General features: G+C 57.7%; 2 protein-coding genes across 2 annotated transcripts in view; both read left to right on the top strand.

Annotated features, from left to right (window-relative positions):
• Positions 1-2,326, top strand: part of LOC103090142 (corticotropin-releasing factor receptor 1) — a 17,846-nt gene extending 15,520 nt beyond the window's left edge. Inside the window, exons 6-10 of the mRNA XM_007456724.1 lie at positions 670-742; positions 994-1,079; positions 1,318-1,453; positions 1,641-1,682; positions 2,186-2,326. Of these exons, the coding sequence (XP_007456786.1) occupies positions 670-742; positions 994-1,079; positions 1,318-1,453; positions 1,641-1,682; positions 2,186-2,326 (478 nt within the window). The remainder of the gene's footprint in view (positions 1-669; positions 743-993; positions 1,080-1,317; positions 1,454-1,640; positions 1,683-2,185) is intronic.
• Positions 2,327-10,160: 7,834 nt separating this feature from the next.
• The window catches only part of SPPL2C (signal peptide peptidase like 2C), a 2,297-nt gene continuing 1,594 nt past the window's right edge, over positions 10,161-10,863 (top strand). Inside the window, exon 1 of the mRNA XM_007456801.1 lies at positions 10,161-10,859. Coding sequence (XP_007456863.1) covers positions 10,161-10,859 — 699 coding nt within the window. The remainder of the gene's footprint in view (positions 10,860-10,863) is intronic.

Here is a 10,863-nt window from a genome sequence, read left to right on the forward strand (position 1 = left end):
GGGAGAGGCCACAACAGTGAGAGGCCTGCGTACCGCCAAAAAAAAAAAAAAAAATCTCAGTTTATTGTTTACGGAAGCATGCTGAGATCTAGGTACTGCGGATCTGCATGCCCGAGGGTCCATCATCTCTGCACAAGGACATGGGACTTCCTATGTGCCTCATCCCAACCCACCCCCCAGACCTCCCTAGATCTTGCTGGAGGGAAACTCAAGAAAACGAAAAGCAATTCTGCCTCTCACGACAGGTGGGACCTGTAGAGTCTCTGCCTCTAGGTCGTTCAGGCTCTGCCATTAAACAAACTCAGAGATTGTTAGCTACTGAGCGTCACTGCATGACACGTACAGGGCAAGGCCCCCCTCATGGGCATGCACCAGAGACACAGTGGGGACTGAGGGGAGCAGTGTGTGTTGGACCCGTGCCTGTTCTATTCAGTGGTCTTTTCCCCAATCCCCCTCCCTGCCACAGTGCCTGCTTCCAGCGTTACATCTCAAAGGATTCTATGCATTCTGCAGATGGAAAGCTATCTTGACCTTCTGCCAGGGTTGGAATTGGGGCACCCAGATCCTGGCGTTTGGCTCCAGTCCTGGCCTGGCCAAGCACTGTTCCTCCCTCATGCCACTGAACTGGACCCAGGTGACCCTCCTCCTCTCACCTCTGTGGCCCTCTAGGTGCTGGTTTGGCAAAAGGCCTGGGGTGTACACGGACTACATCTACCAGGGCCCCATGATCTTGGTCCTGCTGGTAAGAACTTGGGTAGGGGGACAGGAGAGAGGGGCTCAGTGGAGAGCGGCAAGCAGGGCTTACAGTGGACTAAAAGGATCCCTCTGCCTAGAAGTGGCAGGCAGAGGGCCAGGAATATGTAAGGGCTCATGAAGGTGGAGGGAGAGCAGCAAGGGGGCGGAGACCAGACCTGGGACAGCTGAGTCCCTGCCCCGTCCCAGCATCTTGCACACACCCATGCCCAGGCCATCCCACCGTGTGTCAAATTACAGATCAATTTCATCTTCCTTTTCAACATTGTCCGCATCCTCATGACCAAACTCCGGGCATCCACCACATCTGAGACCATTCAGTACAGGTAACCAGACCTGCCTCCCCCCACCCATGGGGCGCTTCAGAGATCCCAGCCTCTGACCCAGGGTGTCCCCCCAGGCCTGACAGTCCCTCCTGAAACCCCAGCTCCCCTTGTCTCAGACATTCCGGGGATCTGCTACAGCCCTCCCCCAGACCCGGTCCTTCTCACCAAGCCAGAGGCCCCAGCCCCCTCCCGGGTGGGCTGTGACTCTGGGCCTCCCCCCCTACCTGCCCCACCCCAGGAAGGCTGTGAAGGCCACCCTGGTGCTGCTGCCCCTCCTGGGCATCACGTACATGCTGTTCTTCGTGAACCCCGCGGAGGACGAAGTCTCCCGGCTCGTCTTCGTCTACGTCAACTCCTTCCTGGAATCCTTCCAGGTACGGCCGTCCCCCACCCCAGCCCCTCGCTCCAGCCCTGACTGTCCCCTGCACCTCTTTGGGTGGGGACTCTTCCAGGCAGGGGCCTGGAGGAGTGGGAGGCTGGGGACAGAAAGGGGTCAGCCCGGAAGCTGGATGGGGCCGCACCTGCCCCCGTCGCCTGACCTGCCTTCTCCCTCCGCGCCAGGGTTTCTTCGTGTCTGTGTTCTACTGCTTCCTCAACAGCGAGGTGAGGACCTGGGGCCCCAGGACTCAGGGCGGCAGGAGGCCTGCTGGGACCGGAGACTGTCCGTAGCCTCCTCCTGCCCGAGGCGGCAAGCCCACTTCTTTGCTCTCATAGGCAGTAGGTGTGGGAGCCGGAAGCCGGGGCTCCAGTCTCATCAATGAGTCTGTGAAATGGGCTGTTGAAAACCAGGAAGCTGAGCCCTGGGACAAGGGGTGTATGTAGGTTGAGGGCAGGAGATGTGTATGGGTTGAGGGTAGAGATTCTTCATGGCAAAGGCCATATGGCACCTCTGGGTGGATTTGACAAAGGTACCCCTTGCTCAGAACGCTTGAGAAAATTGTCCTAACAAATATGCAAATAAACAATGCTGGTGATGTGAATGTTGCCACCTCCGAAGTGGCCCCCTGTGCATGGCTCCCCTGTATAGCTGCTTGTGGAAGCCCTAGGGGAGAGAGGGGGGTCCTGAAACCCGGGCTCAGACCTTATGCTCTGCTCTGTGCCCACAGGTCCGCTCTGCCATCCGGAAGAGGTGGCACCGATGGCAGGACAAGCACTCGATCCGCGCCCGCGTGGCCCGCGCCATGTCCATCCCCACCTCCCCCACCCGTGTCAGCTTTCACAGCATCAAACAGTCCACAGCAGTCTGAGCTGGAGGGCTGTGGAGTGGGCCCCAAGATCCATGGCTTGGGAGATGGTTGCCAGGCTCAGCTGGCCGCCCTGTGTGTGGAGGGGACCAGCTCTCTCCCACACCCTGTGCCCCCAGGAGTAGCTGGCTGGCACTGAGAGCCCGGGAGGCCCCTCCCGCACCCCCAGCTGAGCAGGAGTTCCAGGCCTCTGAGAGCAGTCTGAGCCACGGGATGAATGGAAGATAACCTATAGGCCTGCGCTGGACCCAGGGCCTCTGGCTCCCCTTTGCCCCAAGAATGGGACAGAAATGGAGTGGAGATGGAGAGCAGGGAATCCAAAGCAGCATGTGGGTCCCTCCAAGAGGTGTTTTCTTCCAGAGCACAAGATGGCAGCCCATTGGAGACCCCGAGATGTCCTCAGCGACTGTGGGGGGGGCCATCCACTCCTCCAGGAGCATCATGGGAAACTCTTGTGACAGCGTTCAAGCCACCGTGATGATGCCTCCAGGCCTTAGCAATGCTTTCCAATACCACTGGGAACCAAGGCCATGCTGTCAGAAGCCCTGCAGACATTGTTAGAAATCAGGTGGCATCATCAGACATCAGGCCACATCACCGAAATCCTCCCAAGCCACCAGAAATTCATGTGACCCTGTGGCACTGCCACCAGAAATGCCCTGCCTCACTGCCTTGCACCCTTGGACCTTTACTACCCCACAGCCCACATGGGTTCCCCCTCCTTAACCTCCTGCCCCAGGTGTCTCCCCCTTTGTGAGACGATGGGGAGGTGGGAGGGTGACAGTGTCCTTGAGCAAAAGCCAGTGTGTGCCCCAGCCAAGGCCAGCCTCCCTTTGAGGGGCAGAGAATACTGGGGGCCACCAGCCTGCTGTTTTCAGTGACCTGGCCTCTGGGGCAACCCCTCTGCTGGTCAAAGGGACCCTGTGGCTCTTGGATGACCTCATTGGGAAGCATCATTAGCTAAGGAAAGATAGAAGAGGGTGGGGCACTCAGCCCCCCTCTGCCTCAAGTTACCCAGAGCAGGACAAGTGGCTCTTGGGGCAACCAGCCAGCTGACCGCTTACACCCCTGGTAAGGACCCAGCCACATCCAGAGATACTGGACAGCCGGAGCAGGGCTTTGGGGGAGTGGGGCTGGGAGATGGGGGTGGCTAGTGTAAATAATAATGTTTATCTTTCAACCAGCACTTGTGAAGCCTGGTATGTGCTAGGGCTGGGTAGGGAGGGTACCACAAAGAAATGGAGGCCACTTTCAGCCTTTAGGGCCACCGTGTGGTTGGGGAACCAATGGCACTCAGACACACGCCAGTGATGGGGCACTAGGGGAGTCCCTGAGGTCCAGGAGAGGACTTAGGAGAAGGCCATGGGTCTGTGGGGACCAGGTAAGGCGGGCCGGGCACAGCTTGAGCACAGGTGAGTCAGTGGGACCAGGCCGAAGTGTGTCCCAGCCCCAGGGGAGGAGATAAGCTGGGAACAGGAAGGAATTAGGAAGCAGGGGAGGCCGAACAGGCTTGAATGCTGCTTTAGCATGGAAACCCCAGAAGCATACCAAGAGACAAGGCTTCAAGAACCAACTCCAGGGTAGGGGCGCCCACGCCCACCACCATGGGCAGCTGCAGCCAGTCCTGCTGCGGAAGCAGGGAGAGCTGGGTGGGACCCACACCTGCGTCGTCCCACCCGAGGGGCGAGGGATGTGTATCCACCAGCTCCTGGGGGACAGTAAACCCCTTCACCTCCTGCGGAGTCCGGGAGAGTGCCAGGCACAACGTGGGCCACGTCCTCGGGGCAGGAGGTGGTTGGGGCACAGACGCTCCACCCAACACACTCAGGCCCGGGCCTTGCCTCTGAGTCTCTGACCCGGAAAGAGGGCCACACGGGGGTTTGTGTGTATGCACGAGTGCAGGCGCACACATGTGCACACGGGTGCGTGTGCTAACAGGACACCAGGACAGACAGATGACCACGGTGCTGGGAGCCCCGAAGCTTCGACTGGGGCAGTGGAGGTCCAGTGGGTGAGGATCTGGCTGCTCCCCGAGGGAGGAGCTGGGGGTGTCCCTGAAGGCCATGTGGGGTACCCTGCTCTGCTAACTCCCCAAGCGCTGTCCCCTTAAGGAGGAAGATGGGGGGACCAGCTGAGCAGAGGAAGCCATGAGAATAGGACCAGGGGCACCAAGACGGAGATATGCTGACAGCTTCCAGAGCAGCTGGGGTGGGACAGCCACACAAAGGGTCCTAGTTGACAAGGGGTACCAGAAGTGACTTGAGTCTCAAATGGCCACAAGTGAGGCACCTTTCTAAATGTTGCCTTCCACCCAATGAAGGAGAAGTGAGAAAGCAAGGCATTTCACGGACAATGTTGGGATGTGGGGGCCTGGGGGCATCCCAAGGACAGAGGAGCCTGAGAGGGGCTGGGGGCGACTGTGAGGGGGGTTTATAGGCAAGGGGTCTTGAAGGGGCCAAGCTGGGGCCGTGCCCCTTCTCCTGCTTGTGCCTCCGGGCTGTTTTAGCTGATGGGCACCCTTCGCATGCCTACTGTGCTCTCAGCTCTGTGGACGGGGCAGGCGAGCAGCACCCCCAGGACGTACGCCACACAGGCTGCAAAGCTCAGAGCTGCCGGCTCTGGAAGGTCATGGGAGGACATCCAAGGCGAGGCTGGGGCTCATCACAGAAGTCGCAAGGGGTCCCTGGGCCATGGGCACTGTTTCAGATGAACCTCAGGATCCCTCTCGTCCAGAGACTGTAAGGGTAGACGGGCTGCTGCAGCACAGCTGGAAACAACTGGGCTGCAGAAAACTGCAGCCCCTCCTGCCAGGGGCAGGTGTGCCGAGTTTAACCCTTCCATGGGCTGCAGGGCAGGAGTCAAGGTAGGCCCCCGATGGGATTTCTGAGGGTCATATTCTGCCCTGAGCTTCGACTTGTGGGTGGGTGGGAAGGGAGGTCCCTTGGGGCTGTGGCCGTGTGATGGGCCAACAGACACACATGTCACCCCACTGTGGGAAGGGGCCGAGCAGCTGCAGGGTGGGGATCACTGCGGGACAGGCCCCTCTCTCAAGCTGGGAAGAATTTTTCTCCATGCCACACTCAGAGGCTGCAGTTCCCTAAAAGTTCCCCCACCTGAACCCTTTTCTCCTTGGGTCCCTCCCTCATGGGCACAGATCACCAGTATAGGAAAAACCACCCTGTGGGGTTTGGGTTTTCCAGTTCTGGCTCCCCCCTCCCTGAGTGTGAAGGTATAGCCCCTGCTTTGGGGTCCTCGGCTTCCCCCGCAAGGCCTCCTCAGTCCCCCTGCTGCTGATGGGACCCAGACTGGGACCCTGACAGACACCCTGGGACCAGAAGTCAGGGCAGAGGGTGCAGATCAAGGAGGGAGGTTGGTTTTGGAATCCAGATAATAATTAATTGAGGATGTTTGTAGATTGCTTTGCAATCCACAAAATCCTTTATAGCATTCACGGAAGTAGGGAACAGAACCAGCCCATTTTACAGCCGAGAAAACTGAGGCCAAGCGACTCCCCTGAGCTCAAAGGTCTCTGGCTCCAAATCCAGGCCTCTTTCTACCCCATCAGTTGACTGAAGTCACTGGGCTTGGGTTTGGGGAGGCCAGGATTGATAAAGCAGCTCTAGGGGGAGGGGACAGCGAGGAGGCCTCGGGGCTTCAGATCAGGGACGTGTCCCAGGCAAAGATGAAACCGGCCCAAAGACGGCCCGGCCAGTGTCTGGCTGCTAAGCCCAGCTGGGTGGGAGCAATGAGGGTTCTGTATATCCAGCAACCCCCTTCCCCACCTTCCCAACATCCTGCACCCTTCCACTCCTTAAAATGATGCTTAACTGCAAACAGTACAGCCCAGGTCACCAGAAGCCTCTGTGGGTCTCCCTGCCCAGCCCATGTGAGGGTGTCACTGGCCTCCAGCTCAGGGGTCTCTCAAGCTCATCTCATCCAGCCCCCTGACTTCAAACCGACCTGCCCACCCTTGGTTCAAACAGAGGGGGTGCTTCCTACATTTCAGCAATACTGTCACTGAGCACTCACCGGGAGCCCCCTTGCTAAGCCCCTTACATACTGGTCTCATCTACTCTTCATACCACCCTATGAGGAAGGAGCTGTTATCCCCATTTAATATATGGGGAAAGTGATGCCCAGAGAGGTTGGGACGTGCCCAGCAGTGGCATGGCTGGATGTGAACCCAGTCTGGCCTCTCTTGGCCCCCACGATGTTTAACCCCTGTGCAGCGGGAGTTCTTTGCAGAGTTCCCCTCCCTGACCCACTGCTCCATCCAGTCCTCTTCCTATGGAAATTCTTCAGTTTCTCCGATTTTGTGGACGAACGGTATTCAGAGACGAAGCTGGACGCAGGAGTTTGTGCCCGCCAAGAGTGGCCTCAGGTGGGCCTACTGCCTAACCAGTCAGCCCAGCCTCCAGGCCAGTCCCAGGCTGCCTGCCTCCCGGCGTCCCCAGCCCTGTCCCTGCTCCATTTCAGATCATCACCTCCTCTTTCCTACCTTCCACAGCCCCACTACCCCTGCAGACCCTGCTGGGCAGGCTTGGGTCAAGAGAGGCCTGGAGCAAGTATAGCTTTCAAAGCTCTCAGTGTGTTGAAAACACCAATGAGATCATCATTTGGAAATAACTCCAGAGACCACTTTTGGCCACCAGGCTGCCACCCACCCCCTCTGCCCCTCCAAGGGGTCCAGGACAGATGCCTGCTGCCCAGCCTCATTGCCCACTGGTCCAAGGCAGGTGGGGGCAGAAGCAGCGTGCTCCTGCCTCTCTTGCTTTCATTACTGGGGTTTCAGGGGAAGGAGAAGACGGTAATCTGGTCCCTTCTCGGCATCTGTACCATCTCTAGAACATGCAGCTAGGACAGATCTGGGCCAGGAAACAAGGGCAGTGCATGGGCCCGGTGAGCTGGGCACCATCCCACACTTCCTGAGCAACCCCACTGGGCTGAGACCCAGCGCCCTCTCTGCCCTGAGTGGATAAAGATAAGTGTTCCAGGTGCCACCTACATCCCCCGACAGGAGGCAGAGACACTGCCCCTGGCCTGCCCTGGGCAGCGACCCTGAGAGCCCAGGCCATAGCTAAGGGGGGCAGTGGGGAAGGAACAGAAGCTGCAGATCAGGGGGATGCCCTCAAGGAAAGGGGTGGAATCTGGGGAGGGCGTAGGGGAGAGTGGGTGATGCAGAGTCTTAGAGCAGAAACACAGCCTGGGGAGTGGGCATCGGCCACTTGTGTGACTGCGCCTACCTGGGCATCCTGCAGGGCGTTGTCAGGGCACCAAGCAGCCACAGAGAGGAGCAATTCCATGGCTGGGGGCTGGGGGCTGGTGCTGGGAGATGGGATGGGGGGATCTGGGGAAGCAGCAATTGGACAGACACCCAAAAGCCTTCTGTGAGCTGGGTCCCAGGAAGAGCCACAAAGGAATTCGTTGAGCCCAGGCCACCAGGAGCCTAAGGGTAGATCGGGGTGGGGGAGAGACAGGAGCAGGCTCTGGGGGCCCCGTGTTTTTGAACCCCAAATCGGGGCATATGCTGGTCTGATTGGGTCCAGAAGAATTACAATGAGGCCTGTCCTGAGCACAGTGCCCTGGAGGGGACCGGGGCTGCTCCTGGCTTTGTTCTTTTTAAAATCGTGGTAAAACACACACAATATAAAACTTAGCATTTCAACCGATTCAACATATTAAATACACTCACAATGTTGTGCAACCATCACCTCTATCCAGTTCCAGAACTTTTTCATCACCCTAATGAAACCCCGGACGCATTGAGCAGTCACTCCCCATCCCCCCTTCCCCCAGCCTCCAGCCACCACCAACCTGCTTTCTGTCTCTATGATTTGCCTATCCTGGATATTTCATAAAAGTAGAGTCATGTGATATTTGTCCTTTTGTGTCTGGCTTGTTTTCAAGGTTCATCCACATTGTACTGTGCATCAGAACTTCATTCCTTTGTAGGGCAGAATGATACTCCATTGTACAGGTAGACTACACTTCCTTTATCCATTCATCAGCTGAAGGACATTTGGGTTCTTGTCATCTATTCCAAGTTATTGTGAAGAGTGCTGCTACAAACATTCAAGTACAAGTTTTTGTTTGAACACCTGTTTTCCATTCTTTTGGGTATATGCCCAGGAGTGGAATTGCTGGGTCATATGGTAACTTTCTGTTTAACTTATCAAGGAGCGGCCAAGTGTTTTCCACAGTGACTGTACCATTTACAATATTCCCACCAGCAACATATGAGAATCCCAATTTCTCCATATCCGTGCCCAAACCTGTTATTATCTGTTTTATTTTATTTTTTTTATAATACTACCCCAGTAGCTGTCTTAGTCTTTGGTTTTTTAAAAGACCCAGAGACTTCTCTGGTGGCACAGTGGTTAAGAATCCGTCTGCCAATGCAGGGGACACAGGTTCGAGCCCTGGTCCGGGAAGATCCCACATGCCGTGGAGCAACTAAGCCCATACGCCACAACTATTGAAGCCCACGTGCTGTAACTACTGAAGCCCACGCTCCTAGAGCCCGTGCTCCACAACCAGAGAAGCCACTGCAATGAGAAGCCCGCTTACCGCAAAGAAGAGTAGTCCCTGCTCGCCACAACTAGCGAAAGCCCATGCACAGCAACGAAGACAAAGAAAAGAACAGGGCCTAGAGTCTCCTGGACGTGGTGGAGCTGTCCTTGGAGGTAGGGCCTGAAGGACAAGAATGGGCAGCGGGTGAGGCCTTGGGCCAGAGATCAGAGCTGCAGTCAAGCCGTCAGGGAGACAGGCAGGCCCCAGGCAGTTCCCTGGACAGGGCAAGACCTAAGGGTCATGTCCAGTGTGAGAGCTGGATCTGGGAACCGGGGCTGGGGCCCATGGGGTGGGCTTCTCTGAGCCTCGGTTTACACATCCGTGAAGTGGGGGTATTCAGGTAAGTTTAAGCTGCTGTAACAAAGAGACTCATAATAAGCCAGTGGCTTAAGGAAGATAATGTATCTAACAGTCCACGGTGAGCATCCCATGCTCCATGCAGACATCCAGGGACCTGGTTCCTTTCGCTCCCTTTCTCCCCATCCCTTAGGACAATGCCCTCCTCTCCATAGCCAGTGTCCTGTCCATGACTGATTTGTGAGAAAAGGAAAGGGATGGACGAGGAGCCCCACAGTCTCTGTCTGGGTCCCCAAGGGACTCACATCATTTCTGCTCAATTCCATTGGTGAGAAATGGCCACGTGGCCATTCCTAAATCCAGGGGAGCCTGGGAATAAAATTCCAGTCACGTGCCTGCCCAAAGGGGCATGATTTAAAAGACAGCTCACAGCCTCGTGCTGGATGGGTGTAGTAATACCTCCTTGCAGGGTGCTGTGAGTACAGGTAAAGAACCTGGCACTTAGTAAGAGTTCAATAAAAGTGCACAATATCACTGAGGTCAGGGCTCCCAGGGGCCTTGGAAACTGTCTGGTCTAACGTCCTCATTTCTCTGCAGTTAAAGAAACAGGCACAGAGAGGAGAGGCCTCTGCCCGGGTTGCCCAGTGTGTAAGGGGCAAGGTGGCTCCAGAATCCTGTCTGGGGTCCTCGACCCCATCCTCTCACCTCTTGTTTCAAATTAGCCGGTCCAGCTCCACTGGGAGCTAGGCAGAGTATGGGGACCCAGATGACCTCTCCACCCAGAGGCAGGGTTGGGGGACAGGATTCCGAGAGGCTGCACAGCTTTGTGACTACATAGGTGTGGCCCTGGCTTCCTGGACAGAAGACAAAGCTGCTGCTCTGTGACAGAGGGCCACACCCGGCCCCCCGAGGGGGCAGTGGGCTGTGGGCAGCTGCCACGCGGGGACGCGGTGGTCGGTGCCTGAGGAGCATGGCGTGCCTGGGCTCCCTCTTCTTTCTATTCCTCTTCCTCTTTGCCAGGACCGTGGCCCGGGGGGAGTATGCTGTGGTCCGCGTGGTGTCGGGCAACTGGAGCAAGGACTACTGTGTCCTGTTCCGCTCCGACTATGTCACCCTGCCCCGGGACCTGCACCATGCCCCACTCCTGCCCCTGCACGATGGCACCCATGCACCCTGGTGCCCAGGCGAGGACTCCCCCCACCAGGCCCACCCCGGCTCCCCCAGCCAGCGGCCCCTCCGCCAGACCACCGCCATGGTCATGAGGGGTAACTGCAGCTTCTATGCCAAAGGCTGGCTGGCTCAGGCCCGAGGAGCCCACGGGCTGCTCATCGTGAGCCAGGTCAGCGGCCAACAGCGCTCAGACAGCACCCCGGCGACCCGGGACCGCCACAAGCCCCTGCCAGACCTCACCATCCCCGTGGCCGTGCTCCGCGACATCGACATGCTCGACATCCTCAGGTACACCCATGGCGGCGCCGGGGTCCGCGTGGCCTTGTATGCACCCCCAGAGCCCGTCCTTGACTACAACATGGTGGTCATCTTCATCCTGGCTGTAGGCACCGTGGCCGTGGGCGGCTACTGGGCCGGAGTGACCGAGGCTGACCGGCTGCAGCGGCGCCTGGCCCAAGGGGGAGGGGGGCCTGGCGGTCAGAATAAGCAGGAAGCAGCGGCAG

Source organism: Lipotes vexillifer, unplaced genomic scaffold, assembly GCF_000442215.2.
Source record: "Lipotes vexillifer unplaced genomic scaffold, Lipotes_vexillifer_v1.1 scaffold299, whole genome shotgun sequence".
Classification (NCBI taxonomy): Eukaryota; Metazoa; Chordata; class Mammalia; order Artiodactyla; family Lipotidae; genus Lipotes; species Lipotes vexillifer.